We start from the raw sequence: 17,439 nt of genomic DNA, 5'->3' as shown, positions 1-17,439 counted from the left end.
TTGCATGGCTACCCACCTCTGCCTGCATCATGGGGCTCGGCTGAGTGGCACGAAGGGCAGCAAGGAGAGAGAGGGAGAGGGACGGAGAGGGAGAAGGAGAGAGAGAGAGAAAGGAGAAAGAACGGAAAGGGCCGGGACAGGGAAAAGAAACGGAGCTCCTTCCATGCTCTCGGGACGCCAGGAAGCTGCCGGGCCCCCAACCCTCCTCCTCCTGAGGAGCCTTACTCAGCCCACCCATAACTCTGGGTGCTTCCTCATATCTGGGCCAGCGTGCCATCTAGCCCCCCTCGAATTGGTGGGGACGAACAGGGCTGGCATCATTTCACTCAACATCCGAGAGTGGGGGTGTCAGAGTGGGGCCCATCCGGTGTAGTGAGTAAGGAGGCAGAGCGGAAGCTGAGTTTGAGTTCTGCCTGGGGCTCCAAGCCAGTTGGGGGACCTGGGACCACTTCCTTCCTCTCAGCTCTGGGTGGGTGGGGGAGGAGGAGGCCACTTCCACAGAGGCTGCCGAGAGAAAGTGGCAGGACTGGCAGAGTCATACGTGCACATGCACACACATGTACACACCCACAGAGTGTGTTTCAAGACAGGGACCGGTGGCCCTTCCCTACTAAAGCAGCGCCCCTCTCCCAGGGTCCCATCCTGCTCCTTCGATGCCTCCTACCACCTGGCTGCCCCTCTGCTGGACATCCTCCTCAGATTTCTCCCTTTGCACAAGCCTCCTGTCCATCTTGCCCCCCCCTGCCAATGTGGGCCTTCCCCCGCCAGGAAATCCAATCAGGGCTCCCTTATTGGAGGCCAACCTCAAAACAGCCACTCAAAGGTCCACTCCGTGGCCAATGCGTTTCTCTGAAGCAGCTGCCCCAACTGCCTCTGGTGCTGGTGGGCTCAGGAGCACCCCCCCACCGCATTCGTACAGAAGGCGGCATCTGTCTCTGAATCTGTCTGGTTCAGCCCAGGGACTCTCGGCTGGAGACGCTCTCTCTCGGGCCCTAGGGCCCCTCGCTTTCTCCCAGGGGAGCTGGCTTTATAAGGGGGTCAGAGAGTCCCCATCTTGAGCCCAACTACTTGCACCCCGGGGGGGGGGGGTGCGGAAGAGGTCACTTGACTGGCACAGACTGCCCCCCCATGCAGATCTTCCCCATCAAAGGCAACAGAATTCAATGAATGCCCAAGGGGTCCTCCTGGCTACTTGATTTGGGGAAGGGATGGGAATGAGGGAGGGAAGACCCTTTGGAGGCGAGGCTAGACTGGCCCTTTTTAGCCCCTTCATAAATGGCCTGGACTGAGCGGGGGGGGGGGGGAGGGCAGAAAGCTGGCTAAGCCTGCAGACCCCTTTGATCACTGTGGGCCCCAGAGGGGGTGTGGCCTGCAGGTGAAGCACAAAGTGACGGGGAAGAGGGCCAGGAGAACGGCTGTCAACACCCCCACCCCACCCCCCACCCCCCACCCAGCTCACCAGGCAAAGCAAAGGAAAACCTGGCTTGACAAAGGCAACAGTTGGCCTTGGAGCTCAATGATCCCAAGGGAAGGAGGAGGCCTTGCTGGATCCGGCCCCCCTCCCCCAAGAGCCCTGCACCCAGGGTGCCCTGTCCTATTCCCTCCCTTAGAAAGAGCCAGGGAGGTGGGAAAAATGTGTTTGTGTGTGGGCAACCAAGCTCCTCCCTGGGGGAAAAGGCCTGGAGCTTTGGAGCTGCTCTTGGCCAAAGGAAAAGACCAACCTGGGGGGGAGGAGGGAAGGGTCAAGGCCCATTTGGCCTGGAGAGAGTGGACAGTAGCAGCCCAAGGGTGATGGGCAGGAGTCTGGAGCAGAAAAAAGCACCTCCTTTGCCACAGGGGGAGGAAGCCGCTTAAGAAACACACAGAGGGCAAAGGGCCCCTTGTGGGCTCTGGGCTATTGTGGGGGGGAGGGGGGGGCTCTAACCCTCCAGTTGCAAAGAGGGAGCACCTCCTGCTGCCCAGAACCCCAGAGGCCCCAGGTGGGTGGCCTGAGAAACCGAGAAGGGCTTTGACCGCTGCCCCACTTGGGGGGAGGGGTTTCCTGACCATGCCCCACTCCATGCAAATTGTACCTGGAGTTCACATACAGGTTTGGAAGAAGGAATGGCCGCAAATTCCCTGTAGAGGAACTTCTTTTCAGGCAGAGACTGGAAAGACCAGCAGGGAGAGGCGGGGGTGGTGGTGGTGATGGGGAGGGTGGAGAGCAGAGGCAGGGAGAGAGAGAGAGAGAGAACAAGAGTGACCAGAGCCCGGGAAGGCAGGCAGCGCCTCTGCCCAGGGAAGCCTCACCAGGGAGAGCAGAGGGGGGCCCTCCAGCTGCTTTGGGCTTGGGTACCTGGGCCCCTACCAGACCCCAGAGCGCCTCTCTCCAGCCCTGAGTGCCCTCCCGGCAGAGGGCAAGAGAAGCCCCCTCTGCCTGGCTGCAAAGCTGGGAGGGTAGAGAGCTGAGGGAAAGCTAAAGGCCCCAGAGTCCTTTCTAGGTGCCCCCCCCCAAGTCCCCGTGCCATGCCGCACCTGGCAAACACCCCCCTGCCCCCCCAGAAGAGCCTCTCTGCTGTGCAGGCATCTCCTACCAGCCGGCCTGGTGAAACTGCAACCCACGAAGCACGGTCTGCAAAAGAGGGGGCAGAGAAGCTTCAGAGACAATTCCACCCCCCACTCCCGGCAGTGCCCATGTCCAACAAAAGAGAAGACGCACCCTCCAAGGGTGTGGGGGAAGGCGTGGGGGCCGGGGAGGGCGACTCTGCCAGCTGCTCCAACATGCCACGCTTCTTGCTCTCCCTGGATTTGGCAATCACCATCTGGGCCTTGAGGGCATCCTGCTCCAGAGACTTCATTCTGCCACAAGGAGAAAGAGCCGTTGGGGGTCTTGTGGGCCCTAACCCTAACCCCTGGGCACCCAGGTGGCCCTGGGCTCTCTGGCCACTCCCCCCCACCCAAGCACTTACCTTGCTGCTCGCCACATGGCCCGCTTCTCCGCTTCCAGAGCTCGGCGCTCGGCTGGGGAGAGCTCCTTCTCCGGGGCGGCCAGCAGCTCCGGGCTCTGCACCCGCAGGCGTTCCTGATGCCGCCGTTCGGCTTTGGCTGTCCGGACTGGCACCCCTGGCTCCCCCCCTCTGGCGCAGACAGGACTCATCCTGTCAGAGGGAGGTTGCCAAGGCTCAGCTCAGGAGGGGGCCCTCCTCCGCTCCATCCTCCCCCCCTGCTTACCCACCCGGAGGAGACGGAGGCTGCCCGGGGGGCAAGCTCTCCTCAGCGCAGCCTCCTCCTCCTCCTCCTTTTCAAGAGCCATTGGGTCTGTTTCCAGAAGCTTGGAAAGGCACAAAGGAAGGCTGGCCTCAGACAGGGCCCCCCAGAGGTCTTCTGTAAATTCCCCATGGCACCACAAGCCCAGAAAAAGTTTCCAGGATGGCCCCCACCCCAGCAAGAGGCAGAGAAGGGTGACGGACCCCAGGAGCCAACACTGGACCGGGCACAGCTCTCAGGGCTTGTGCTGCCACTCGCCCTGCCACTCTTGCCAGAGCAGTCTGGAAGAGGACCTCTCTGCCCCACAGCCCCCAAGGGAAAGGGGGAGGGCTGTCTTGGCCAGAGCAACCCAGTCCTGCTGTGGGGCCCCCTCCAGGCCTTGCAGGCACCTGGCGCTTCTGAGGCAGTGAGCTCACCAGGCGGTTGGGGGGAGACTGTTTCCATTCTGCTTCTCGACTCTGTACTCAACGCCTTCGATGAAGATGCTGGAGGGAGTGCCCATGCCTGGGGGGCCCTGGCTTTGTGCCTCCTCCTCCTCCTCTTCTTCTTCCTCCTCCAGCAGCTGGACTCGCTTCTGTTGGAGTTTCCGAGCTGCTGAGAAAGAGACCGGGGGGAGGGGGGTGTCAAAACAGGGACCCCCTCACAGCCTCCCCCTTGGAATAGGAGATGTCCTGAACTTCCCCCAAGGAGCAGCAACTGAACCTGATGGGCATGAAAGCAGTTGGTGCAGCCCCTCAGCTGGCAGAGCTGCTGAGCTTCTTGCCTAAGGAGTGGGCAAGGGAGGGGCTCATCTCTGGCAGCAGTCGGCCAGAAGGATTCTGCCCCACCCCGCCCCGCCCCACCCTGCCCGCGGGCCCACCTTCTTCCTCCTTCATTTTCTTCAGGTCTTCCTCCCCGACCAGAGAGACTCGCTTCAGGGGTTTCCCAGCAGGTGGTGGCGGCTGCTTCAGCTCCAGCTCAAAGTACTTCTGCCTCTCGCGGAAAGTCCGTTGCTCCGGGCTGTGCGGGCCACCCAGCCACGGGCTCTGTGGGGCAGGGACACGGAGGAGGCGTGGGGTCAGCTGGGCTCATGCACCCTGCCCTGAGGCCCCTTCCACTGCCCATGCGCCTTACCTCGGAAGAGACGGGCGGTGCCTGATCAAGGCTTCTCTGGCCTGGCAGCTCCTGGTGTGAAAGAAATGGGGCAGGACACGGGATGAGCACAGCACAGCACAGGCCGGGGCCACAGACCACTCCCCTCGGGGCCCAGGCCCGGCCTGCCTCACCTCCGGCTCCAACGGCAGCTGTGATCCCGGGACAGCGGCCATGGCCTTGTATGCCTGTTTGGTGCTGAGAGGGAGGTCCTCGCTTAGTGAGAGGGGTCCGGCCTGCTGAGGCTGTGGGGAGAGCCAGGGAAGGCAACTGACTGGACAAGGAGGGCCACCAAGGCCTGGGCTCTGCTGGGACTCCCACGGTCCCTGCACCCTGCCTCTCCGCGTGGACCAGGGCCCCCCAAGATGGCATGGGGCAGGCAGGACAAGGACAGGACAAGGATGGGGGTGTCTCCCCGGGCACTCACCAGACCGTTAGGGCTAGAGGCCAGCTCAGGCTGCTGAAAAGGGCTGGGACTGCTCTGCCCCTCCGCGGGGCCCAGGGCTGAGGTCAGGCGTAGGCGAGAGACTGGCTGAATTCTCCCGGGCTTGGTCTGCATACACACCAGAGGGAGAAGCAGGTCAGAGGGCAGTCTGACCTTGTGCCCAGCAGAGAGCTGCTGGGGAAGACTGAGGGCAAGAGCAGCTAAGGACAGGCAGAGCCAGTGGGACCGCCGCTCGAGAGCACCAAGAGCCAATCCAGGAAATGGACGGGCTGCCGTCCAACAGCCATTCCTGCCTCCGGATTCCAGGGCTGACCCCTGGACTGACTGCTCAGGCCCTGGAAGCCTCCCCCCGGCACATTGACCACTTAAGGTCATAAGGAGGGGGGGTTGCCCCCCAAGCAGGATACAAAAACTGTGGGGGAGGCAGAGGGCAGTAACCGAGGGGCACTTACAAAACGCATCTCTTTGCCCACCAGGCAGAAAGGCTGGGACAGGGCCGAGCACTGGAGAATGACCAGGCCAGAGAAGGAAGCAGAGAGAGAAAGAGAGAGGCTGACCGGCTGCCAGGAGCAAATGGCACAGACCGGGCCTCGGCCCAGAGCCTCCCTACCTGCTGGCTGCTGGGAGGCTCTCGCTGGGCAGACTCGGCTTCCCCCATTACCAGACCCTGCAAGAGAAGAAGGAGGCGGCCATGAGGAACCCGCCCCCAACTGCGGGGGGAGGGAGCTCCTTCCCCTTGGAGAGATGTCAAGGTGGGCACAGCTCCCCGAACCAGTTGCCTAGCCAAGACCTGGCTGCACTAATTTGTAAAGGACGGGGGTGGCACACCATTTTACAATAACCAGTGATGCTTTACAGCACTTGTTCTTGGGCACTGCAATTTTGAATGTCTGTTACACAACTGGTTATAAGGTCAAGAACTATCTGGGCGTGTCTTCTATGTATGTGTGTTCAGTGCTGAGATCAGAACCACACTGGGGACTTCTGGCTGACATCGCAGCGATATCAGACACAGGGAACAGGTTTCCGTGTTCCCTGTGCTGAGTTGTTCCTGTTTGTGGGCTCCACGTGAAGCCAAAGCCGTCTTATAGGGGTGGCAAAGCTAAGGAGTGGCACCCTGAGAGGTCGCAGGAGAGATGGCAGGAGGACCCCAGGCTTTTTTCCTTCTATGCCATGAAGAGGACAAGAGACAGCCTAAAGATTAGGAGCAACGTGGCGCTCCCGTGTGACACCTCTCCTGCGCGAGCTGCACTGGCTCCCGGTGGTCTTCCGGGTGCGCTTCAAGGTTTTGGTCACCAACTTTAGAGCGCTCCATGGCTTAGGACCTGGTTATTTACGGGACCGCCTACTACCACAAACAGCCTCCCACCGGCCGGAACGCTCTCATAGAGAGGGGCTCCTCCGGGTGCCGTCAGCCAAGCAGTGTCGACTGGCGGCCCACAGGGGGAGGGCCTTCTCTGTGGGGGCACCCACTATCTGGAACGAGCTCCCCCCGGAGATACGGAGGATCCCAGATCTGCGCATTTTCCGCCGTGCTCTTAAGACCCTCCTATTCCAGCAAGCCGGCCTGGCCTAATTTTCTCCCCTTTCTTTTAAATTTTTAAATTGAAATTTTAATTTGTTTTAAATTATTGGGATTTTTAATTGTCTTGGGCTAAATTATTTAATTTGGTTTTAATTATGTTTCTAACTTTTGTATTTATGTATTTTATTTTGTGCCTGTTCACCGTCCTGAGTCCTTCGGGAGTAGGGCGGTATATAAATTTAATAAAACAAACAAACATAAAACAAAGATACTACCATGAAGCTGGGACAGCCAAGGACCACTTAAGAACTGTACTGGAGTGGAATCAGTGAACAGTGTCTGGAACTGGGTGAGAAGAATCCTTTTTATTTAAAACTTAACCCCAAAAGAACATCCAGGAAAAGAGAGGCTCACTGCTATTTTTAAAAGCAGCAATTTAACATTTTAAGAAGAATTTCAAAATTGAAGGAAAAAGAATCAAAGGGAGAAAGACAAAAACCTTTAAAAATACAGAAAATTGGATTTTTAAATTGGACAGGCGTCGTTTTGGATAGGCATTTCAAAATGCTGGAACTATTTACTTAAAAAACTAACATCTTTATATTTTCGATTGTTACCATTAAAATTGGATAAAACTGGTTAATATTGAAATTTGACTTAAGAGTGCCACCTGCACTCTTAGGGAGGGGTTCAAGTTTATATATAAGTGTTATATTAAGGGTTTTTTATGAGTATGAGTATATTATAGGGAAGTCTGGGGGGAGGGGAGGGTTAGGGAGGGTTAGGGAGGTTGGGAAGTCTGGGGGGGGGAGGTGGGGGGGGAAAAAGGGGTGAAAATGTAATTGTAAAACTTTTGCAATAAAAAAAAAAAGAGTGCCACCTGCTGATGAAAAGAAGGCATAACACATTCCCAAAATCCTGGAAATACTTGGCTATTGGAGATTTTAACGTGAGAATAAGAAAGACACTATTACCATGTTTCCCTGAAAATAAGACCCTGTGTTATATTTTTTTGAACCCAGAAATAAGCACTTGGCCTTATTTTCGGGCAGGTCTTATTATTTTGGGGCATGTTTAGCAAGATGGGGCTCCTCTTGCCATCTTACCTGATTTCCAGCTCTGTCTCCCTAACTCTAACCAGAAAAAATGGCGGGGATCGGCTGTGCATGCATTTAAATATTTTTGGGGAGGACTTATTTTTGGGGAGCTTATTTTAGCACATGCGTTCAAAAGCCCAATTGGGCTTATTATCAGGGGATGTCTTATTTTCAGGGAAACAGGGTATTAAAGTGACCCCTGAAAGCTACAACACAAGATTTCTGGGACTATCCAAAGGAACAGTTTGGATAGTCAATTAGCTTTGGGATATAAAGATTTATGAATATTGAACTTTTTGAGAAGGACTTTAGGTTTGAATAGATGGTTTTTGGATTATTGGACAAAATAAAACTAAACGAGATTCTACACCAGGAAGAAATGAGTGGAATTTGGGAAAGAGCGGCATCGTTAATTCAAAGTATTAAGGATACTACAAGGAGATTATGAATAAAATACAGAGCATAGATGGAAAGCTGGAAAACATGATACAAAGGACAAGAGGTGACCAAGACGCCCAGGAAGAGGAGGAGCCAATTGAAAGAGTAGATGAAAAAACAGAACAGATAAACCAACAAATAAAACAAGATGACAAGAAGGAGATAACAACAAAAATAATAATGACTGATGAAATAAGCCGAGGGGAAGAGTATTTTGTTGTTGTTGTTAGTTGCGAAGTCATATCCATCGCGACCCCATGGACAACGTTCCTCCAGGCCTTCCTGTCCTCTACCATCCCCTGGAGTCCATTCAAGCTCACGCCCACCCACTGCTTCAGTGACTCCATCCAGCCACCTCATTCTCTGTCCTCCCCTTCTTCTTTTGCCCTCAATCTTTCCCAGCATTAGGCTCTTGTCCAGTGAGTCTTTCCTTCTCATTAGGTGGCCAAAGTATTTGAGTATCATCTTCAGGATCTGGCCTTCTAAAGAGCAGTCAGGGTTGATCTCCTCTAGGACTGACCGGTTTGACCACCTTGCAGTCTTAAGGGACTCGCAGGACTCTTCTCCAGCACTATAATTCAAAGGCCTCAATTCTTTAGCGCTCAGTCTTTCTTATGGTCCAACTTTCACAGCCATACATTGCAACTGGGAAAACCATAGCCTTGACTATATGCACTTTTGTTGGCAGGGTGATGTCTCTGCTTTTTAGAATTCTGCCTGATTTGCCATAGCTTTCCTCCCCAGGAGCAAGTGTCTTTTAATTTCTTGGCTGCAGTCCCCATCTGCAGTGATCTTGGAGCCTAGGAAAATAAAATCTGTCACTACCTCCATTTCTTCCCCATCTATTTGCCAGGAATTGAGAGGGCTGGATGCCATGATCTTAGTTTTCTTAATGTTGAGTTTCAAGCCAACTTTTGCATCTCCTTCTTCACCCGCATCAAGAGGCTCTAGTTCCTCTTCACTTTCTGCCATTAGAGTGGTATCTAATTAGAGTGGAGAGTATTTTAAGGGAATTAAAAAAGGAACTGGAGTTGCAGGAAGACTTTTTTGGAATAGGGACAAGAGTAGATATTTTGAAAATTAGACAATGGAAAAGGGCAGAAAAGGGAGAAATGTTTAAAATGATTGGTCAAGATGTGGAAGCAGATAAAGATCCAAGAGAGGAATATAGTAGGCAAACTAAAAAACGAACAATCAAAGCTTTAAAGCAGGCAAGAGATGATGGATAGAAAGGGAATATTTTTAAATATAATAGTGGCATAATTAAAAGTTAGAATAGGGATGGAAACTAGAGAGAGGGGGAATACACATTTTCATATAATAAGGTGAAATAATAACAAGAGGGGAAATCAGAACTTGAACGATGGTATTATTAAGTATGCTTGAATAATATGGTGATTGGCATAAAAATAACATATTGAAATATTGAATAACTAAATAATGGAAGATTATAACTTAACATAAATATGTGTATTATTATTAGAACGATATAAGCTTGCTGAATGTAACAAATATGATTAATAATATTTTATTTGCATTAATGTGTTCACGCATTGATGTGTTTGTAAAAAAATAAACAATAAAAAACATTTGGGGGGGAAAAAGAACCCCACTGGGAAGGCTTTCTGTGCCACCTGCTGTGGAAATGGGCACGGAAGAAGCAGGACTGGAAGAGAACCGATGGGAGAAGACGCCCTGAGGCAGTCAAGAAAACAAACCAACCACTTGAGTACAAACAACCAGGACGGAACTGTACTACTTCAGGCCCATGATGCAGAAGCAACTGGGAAAGATGGGTGGAAAGGAGGAGAGTGACCAGTGGAAAGCTGGATGGACTGAGATACCCTACTGATGGGAGCACCATTGGAAGAGCTGAAACAGAGAGAGGGGTGAGGAGAGGGAGAGAGGGAGGAGAGAGAGGGAACGGGAGAGAGGGGGAGAGGGAAAGAAAGAGAGAAGGAAAGGGGGAGGGGGAGAGTGAGGGTAAAGGAGAGGGGGAGAGAAAGGGGGAGGGAAAAGGAGAGAGGGGAGGGAGAGGGAGCGAGGGAAAGGGAGAGGGAGGGAGGGAGAGGGAAAGAGAAAGGGGGCAAGGGAGAGGGGGAAAAGAGAGGGAAAGAGGGGGAAGAGGGAAAAGGAGAGGGGGAGCAAGAGAAAGGGAGAGGAAGAGAAGGAGAGGGAAAGAGAAAGGAGGGGGAGTGAGGGAAAGGGGGGAGAGAGGAGGAGAGGGGGAGAGGGAGGGAGATGAGAAAGATGAGAAAGAGGGAAAAAGAAGGAAGAGAGGGAAAGAGAGGGAAAGGGAGAGGGAGAGGGAAAGAAAGGGGGAGAGGGAGAGGGGAAGAGAGGGAAAGAAAGGGGGAGAGGGAGATAGGGAGAGGGGAAGAGAAGGAAAGAAGGAGAGGGGGAGGGAGAGGGAAAGGGAGAGAGGAGAGGGGGAGAGAGGGAAAGGGGGAAGAGAGGGAAAGGGAGAGGGGGAGAGTGAGGGAAAGGGAGAGGGGGAGAGGAAGATAGGAAGGGGGAGAGGAGGGAAAGGGAGAAGAAGAGGGGGGAGAGAGAAAGGGAGAGGGAGGAAGAGGGAAAGAGAAAGAGAAAGGGAGGGAGAGGGAAAGAGAGGAAAAAGGAAGAGAGGGAGACGGACGAGAGAGAAAGGGAGAGAGAGAAGGAGAGAGAGGGAAAGGGAGAGGGAGGGAGAGAGAGAAGGAAGAAGGGGAAAGAGAGGAAAGGGGAGGAGAGAGAGGGAGAAGGAAAGGGAGAGGGGGGAGAGGGAAAGTGAGTGAAAGAGGGAGAGGGAAAGGGAGATGGGGGAGAGGGACGTCAGATTATTCATGAACTGGCAGAGACATGGTAAGAAGGTCAGTCAATGAATAGGCATAGCAACTAAGTCAGCCAATTGGGAGCTGAGAAAGACTGGAGCCAGGGCGTGACTTAGTCTGCAGCTTCTGAGTCTTGCAGATAATTTAAACTGAAACTAAGCAGTGCATGCTGCCTGCTCTGCTGAAATGAAACTAACTGTTCTCTCCTGCCTTGTGCTCTGCCTGTAACTTTTGCCACGTTGAAGAATCAACTATTGATTGGGGGGCATGACTAGCGTCAAGCGGAATGGCAGATCTTTTAGGGGCTCCCGAGGGACTGTCTATATCTCAGCTGTTAGGTGGTCCTTTTTGGACCTGAGTTGTCTTGTAGGGACAACAAGCAAGGGGAGCACACTCTGTGGATCTCAGGGAACTCGCAAATTCCCTGATAGAGCCGGAGAAACTCCCTAAACAGACAGCTGGGAAGGCGACCATTGTGAGTCGCTACAAAGCTGAGGCAGTCGCTGCAGAGCGTGGCAGCAAAAGGAAGGTGTGATCGGTCTGGGTAAGATATCTTGAATATTTTTTACTACCTATTAAACTGGATTAAAGAAGAACCTCCTTGGAATAGCAGAGGAGAGTGTGACCGCAAAGGAGAAGGGGGAATTGGGTGTTTTACCTATTCCACCCCCAGAAGAACAGCAGTGAGGAAGGCAGGTGTGACCAAGAAAACAAAGGAATAAGAGAAAAATTGGCTTATAAAAATTGGGCTGAAGAGTAAAGTCTGAATCCAGGCTGGATACTTCAATTTTTAAATTGGGGACTATTGATTAAAGAATACTTGATTAGATTAACTTTCTTGGAACTTTTTTTTAAAAGTTTGGGTTTAAACTTAGAGCCTTGGTAGTACAGTGGTCTAAAGCACCCTATTATTAAGACCAGCTGCCTGCAATTACTGCAGGGTTCGAATCTCGCCAAGGCTCAAGGTTGACTCAGCCTTCCATCCTTTCTAAGGTAGGTGAAATGAGGACCCGGTTTGTGGGGGCAATAAGCTGACTTTGTATAAATATACAAAAGTATGAAGGCTATTGCTTAGCGCATTGTAAGTTGCCCTGAGTCTCCGGAGAAGGGCGGCATATAAATCAAATTAAAAAAAAAAAAAAAAAAAACTTGCCATGAGGGTACTGTAAAGAGGGGAAGAAGTAGAGAGAAATAAAGCAGCAGTGCCACCTGCAGGAAAAAGCTAACAAAGATGAAATGTGACCTTGGGAGAAAGCTTGTGAACTAAATTGATAAGCAGCTGTTTATTTATTTTATTTTATTTTATTTTATTTTATATTTTATTTATTACTTTATTTTATTTATTATTTTATTTTATTTTATTTTATTTATTATATTATTTTATTTTATTATTTTATTATTTTATTATTTTATTTTATTTTATTTTATTTTATTATTTTATTTTATTATTTTATTTTATTATTTTATTTTATTTTATTTTATTTTTTTATTTTATTATTTTATTTTATTTATTTTATTATTTTATTATTTTATTATTTTATTACTTTATTATTTTATTATTTTATTATTTTATTATTTTATTTTATTTTATTATTTATTTTATTTTATTTTATTTTATTTTATTATTTTATTTTATTTTATTTTATTTATTTTATTTTATTTTATTTTATTTTATTTTATTTTATTATTTTATTTTATTTTATTTTATTTTATTTTATTTTATTTTATTTTATTTTATTTTATTTTATTTTATTTTATTTTATTTTATTTTATTATTTATTTCTATACCGCCCTTCTCCCGAAGGACTCAGGACAGTGTACAGCCTGATTAAAAGCACAAAGACAGACAAAATTTAAAAATAATTAAAATTATTAAATGATAGGCCCAATTATAAAACCCCAAATTTAAAATCCCATATTTAAAAACCAATTAAAATCTTTACATTGATAGCCCAGCCTGGCGGAACAACAAGGTTTTGAGGGCACAGCGAAATACACGGAGATCAGAGATTTTACGAATTTCTGGAGGCAGTTCATTCCAAAGGGCAGGGGCTCCCACAGAGAAGGCCCTCCCCCTGGGTGTCGCCAGCCAACATAACTTGGCCGATGGCACCCTGGGGAGACCCTCTCTGTGGGAGCGAACTGGCCAGTGGGAGGCTACTGGTGGCAGAAGATGGTCTTGAAGGTATCCAGGTCCAATGCCATGGAGTGCTTTAAAGGTGGTAACCAACACCTTGAATCGCACCCGGAAGACCACTGGGAGCTAGTGCAGCTCGCGCAGGAGGGGTATCACGTGGGCACAACGAGTTGCGCCCATAACCACCCACGCGGCCGCATTCTGGACCAGTTGGAGCCTCCAGGTACTTTTCAAGGGGAGCCCCATGTAGAGAGCATTGCAGTAGTCCAGTCGGGAGGTGACAAGGGGGTGAGTGACTGTGCGCAAGGCGTCGCGATCCAGAAAGGGCTGCAACTGGCGGAACCTGATAAAAAGCCCCCCTGGCCACGGCCGTCATATGTTCTTCTAAAGACAGCCATGCGTCCAGGAGGACGCCCAGATTGCGAGCCCTCTCTGTGTGGGGTAAAGACTCACCCCCAATAGTCAGCGATGGCACCAGCTGACTATATCACGACGCCAGGAACCACAGCCACTCAGTCTTGGAGGGGTTGAGTCTGAGCCTATTTCTCCCCATCCAGACCCGCACGGCCTCCAGGCAGCGAGACATCACATCAAGGGCATCTTTGGGGTGGTCTGGGGTGGAGATGTACAGCTGAGTATCATCAGCGTACAGGTGGACTCTCACCCCAAAACCACGGATGATCTCACCCAGTGGCTTCACATAAATGTTGAACAGAAGGGGCGAGAGGACCGACCCCTGCGGCACTCCCCATGCAAGGTGCCTCGAGGTCGACCTCTGCCCCCTTGCCAACACAAACTGCGAGCGGTCGGAGAGGAAGGAGGAGAACCACCGCAAAACAGTGCCCCCCATTCCTAACCCCCTCAACCGCTGCAGCATGATACCATGGTCGATGGTATCAAAAGCTGCTGAGAGATCTAACAGGACCAGGACAGAGGAGCAACCCGTCCCGAGCCCTCCAGAGATCATCCACCAACGCAACCAATGCCGTTTCTGTGCTGTACCCCTGCCTGAAGCCTGACTGGTACAGGTCCAGATAGATAGCTTCATCCAGGTGCCTGGGCAGTTGTTGTGCCACCACACTCTCAACAACCTTCGCCACAAAACGGTTGGAGACTGGACGGTAGTTGGCTAATTCAGCTGGGTCCAGGGAAGGCTTCTTGAGGAGGGGCCTCACCACCGCCTCTTTCAAGGCAGCAGGAAAGGCACCCTCACTCAGAGAAGCACTTATCATCCCCTGGAGCCAGCCTCGTGTAACCTCCTGGGAGGCCAGTACCAACCAGGAGGGACACGGGTCCAATAAACATGTGGCGGCACTAATCCTACCCAGAACCCTGTCCACATCCTCGGGAGCCACAGGATCAAACTCCTCCCAGATAATGTTCTCAAGACCTACCCTCATCTCCTCCCCTGGACTCACTCAGTCGGAGTCCAAGCCTTCCTGAATCCGAGCGACTATCATTTATTTTATTTATTTATTTGTTCCTATTTCTATACCGCCCTTCTCCAAATAGGACTCAGGGCGGTGAACAGCCAAAGTAAAAAACAGAACATACAAAATTTAAAAACAGTTTAAAATAATTAAATATTTTGGCCGTAAATTAAAACAACCCAATTTAAAATCAATTTAAAATTTAACTCAAACCAGCCCAGCTAGTTGAAATAAATGGGTTTTCAGGGCCCGACGAAAAATCCGGAGGTCTGTTATTGTACGTATCTCTGGGGGGAGGTTGTTCCAGAGGGTGGGCGCCGCCACAGAGAAGGCTCTCCCCCTGGGATTCGCCAGCCGACATTGTCTGGCGGACGGCACCCTGAGGAGGCCCACTCTGTGCGAGCGTACTGGCCGGTGGGAGGCTATTGGTGGCAGAAGGCGGTCTCGTAAGTACCCCGGCCCTAAGCCATGGAACGCTTTAAAGGTGGTCACCAACACCTTGAAGCGCACCCGGAAGACCACCGGGAGCCAGTGCAGCTCGAGCAGGAGAGGTGTCGCATGGGAGCGCCTCGTCGTCCCCATAATCATGCAGGAATTGCACAAAATCCTCAGCTCGACCCTGCAAGGGATCTTCCCGCACTCCTCCCTGAAGAAGGGAGTGGGTCACCCTAAAAAAGAGCGGCTGGGCGGTTCTCTGCAGATGCGATAAGAGCGGAAAAATAGTTAGATTTTGCCACTTTTATCGCCACTAGGTAGGTCTTGATATAAGACCTCACCAGTGTCTGGTCGGAATCGGATTGACTAGTCCTCCAAATGCTCTCTAGGCGTCTTTTCCGACGCTTCATCTCTCTCAGCTCCTCGGAGAACCAAGGAGCCAATTGAGGTCGGCATCGGGTCAGAGGCCGCAAAGGCACGACGTGGTCCAAAGCCCCGGCGGCCGCACTCTCCCAGGCGGCCACCAGGTCTTCAGTCGAGTCGTGTGCCAGGGTCTCAGGAAATGGCCCAAGCTCCGTCAGGAACCTTTCGGGATCCATCAGGCACCTGGGACGGAACCATTTAATCGGCTCCATCTCCCTGCGGCGGGGGGAAGCAGCAGGAAAGTCCAAGAGAAGAAGAGAATGATCTGTCCATGACAAAGGTTTAATATCTAAATCCCCTCTACCAAGATCATTCAACCACTGACCAGAGATGAAAATCAAGTCCAGAGTGTGTCCCCCTGTGTGAGTGGGGCCCTGAACTAATTGGGTCAGGTTCATGGCCGTCATGGAAGCCATGAACTCCCGAGCCACCTCTGACGCCTCACCTGCAGATGGCAGGTTGAAATCCCCCATGACAATAAGTCTGGGGGTATCCACCGCCACCCCGGCAATAACGTCGAGCAGCTCGGGCAGGGTCGCTGCCACGTGGCAGGGAGCCAGGTACGTAGTCAGCAAACCCATCTGCCTCCGGCCCCACTTCACAAGGAGGGACTCACATCCGGCTGAGGAACAGTGGTCTCCCTCGGACTAAGACTTTCCCTAATAATCGCCGCCACTCCCCCACCCCTCCCCTGAGCCCTTGGCTGGTGAAATGCACAGAAACCTGGTGGGCACATTTCAACAAGGGGAACCCCCCCCCTCGTGGCCCAACCAGGTCTCCATAATACCTGCCAGGTCTGCACCCCCCTCCAAAATAAGATCACAAATGAGGGGGGCTTTGTTAACAACCGACCTGGCATTACATAACATCAGCCGTGGACCCAGGGCCTGAGGCTCTGTGCAACCCAGGACCCAAGTCGCGCATTGGGGCCGGAGTGCGCAATCACTCGTAGACAGCGTATGCGCACCCCCGGAACATGATGTGGTCCTTTGCACCCGTCATATCTGCGCCTCCCACTCACTCCCACTCACTATTTCAATTGCACTGACTAAACAATTCAAGATATAGAGTGAAACACTGGGAAGGGACTTCTGGTTTGGCATCACGGTGAGACAGTCGGGGAATTAGCGGGCTCCGATGAGCTCCGCGAAAACCCCGGCTGACTAACTGCTGCCAATGGGTCTGCGGATCAGAACTGTCCTGCAGGGACAGGGAAGAAAGAGAGGCACCTCGGATGACCAAGAGGAACAGGCAAGTTCCTTGATGGTCGGAGGGAACTCTCTGTGACTCGACGGCGGGGATGTCAGCCATGGCGGCTGCCACGAAGCTGGGACAACCAGACTAAGTATAGAGCTGGAGAGAGAAGAGAAACAGAACTGAGTTTTTTGAAGCTGGGTGAGTGACAGCCAACCCAGGCATGAAATAACAAGGGAAACATCCCTAAAGACCCCTAATGATAAATAGTGGCTAAGGAGCGCGGGGGCAAAGAAGATTTTGAAACCTAACTTTAAAGAGACAAATACCCGATAGAAAATAGATTTTTAAACAAACTATTTGGAAACCTTAAACAATTTGAGAATGGTCAAAGGACTAGAAAGAAATAAAGAGATCCTTCTTGTTTTCTTCTCTCTTTTTAAATTTCAAAAAACCCCCAAAGAGAATGGATAATAAGCTATAAAAAAGAAGTGATATACAAATAAAAGGGGGAAAAAAGGGAAAAAAAGAAGTGAGAAGAGTTATTTAAATTTGGACTGACTTTAAATATGATTTGGTACTTTTAAACCTAAAAGAAAAAGAGAAGCTAAATAAGATTGTTATGTAATTGAAGCAAAATGGATACTTTTTAAACAACCGGAAATTGTGGATTGCAGAGAGACACCATCTGAAGTAAAAAGGAATATTGCAACTTGATTTTTGTTTTGGAAAATTGTGGACTTCACAGATCACATCCGTGAGAACTTGTGGGGGAGGATTTTCTTGTCTACAAGCGGTTTGACTTTTGGAGAAAAAAAATAAAAAGAAGGGAACACAACGGAACTCTTATAAACAAATTGATTTAGACTTGGACAATGGAAACAAGAGAAATAATTATAATGTTGCACAGAGGACAAAAATTTGAGGATACAGAAGTTGAAATGGAGTATATACAAGTGGACAAGAAAATGAAGATTGAGGAGTAAGACATAGAGGTGGAGAATAAAGAAGATAAAGACAATGTGATTAAATATGAATAAGTAACTGAACATGTGAATAGTAAAAATAAAAAGGAGGTGTCTAGAGATTATCTTGAGATTAACAATAACACAATGATGATTACACTGG

General features: G+C 50.6%; 1 protein-coding gene across 46 annotated transcripts in view; it reads right to left on the bottom strand.

Annotated features, from left to right (window-relative positions):
- SCRIB (scribble planar cell polarity protein) overlaps nucleotides 1-17,439 on the bottom strand; it is a 59,856-nt gene that overhangs the window by 1,802 nt on the left and 40,615 nt on the right. For 10 of the 46 annotated variants that reach the window (XM_087891507.1, XM_087891482.1, XM_087891484.1 and 7 more), the window contains 10 exons: nucleotides 5,433-5,489; nucleotides 4,805-4,930; nucleotides 4,512-4,622; nucleotides 4,360-4,410; nucleotides 4,106-4,271; nucleotides 3,663-3,840; nucleotides 2,949-3,137; nucleotides 2,699-2,838; nucleotides 2,574-2,611; nucleotides 2,073-2,147 (listed from right to left, as the gene is read on the bottom strand). In XM_087891507.1, coding sequence (XP_087747633.1) covers nucleotides 2,073-2,147; nucleotides 2,574-2,611; nucleotides 2,699-2,838; nucleotides 2,949-3,137; nucleotides 3,663-3,840; nucleotides 4,106-4,271; nucleotides 4,360-4,410; nucleotides 4,512-4,622; nucleotides 4,805-4,930; nucleotides 5,433-5,489 — 1,131 coding nt within the window. Of the gene's footprint in view, nucleotides 1-2,072; nucleotides 2,148-2,514; nucleotides 2,612-2,698; nucleotides 2,839-2,948; nucleotides 3,138-3,662; nucleotides 3,841-4,105; nucleotides 4,272-4,359; nucleotides 4,411-4,511; nucleotides 4,623-4,804; nucleotides 4,931-5,432; nucleotides 5,490-17,439 lie in introns of all 46 variants that reach the window. The other 36 variants (XM_087891516.1, XM_087891487.1, XM_087891491.1 and 33 more) reach the window with 11 other exon arrangements.

This window comes from Pantherophis guttatus, chromosome 3 (assembly GCF_059756535.1).
Source record: "Pantherophis guttatus breed Tessera chromosome 3, ASM5975653v1, whole genome shotgun sequence".
Classification (NCBI taxonomy): domain Eukaryota; kingdom Metazoa; phylum Chordata; class Lepidosauria; order Squamata; family Colubridae; genus Pantherophis; species Pantherophis guttatus.
This window is presented reverse-complemented; position numbering and strand designations above follow the sequence as displayed.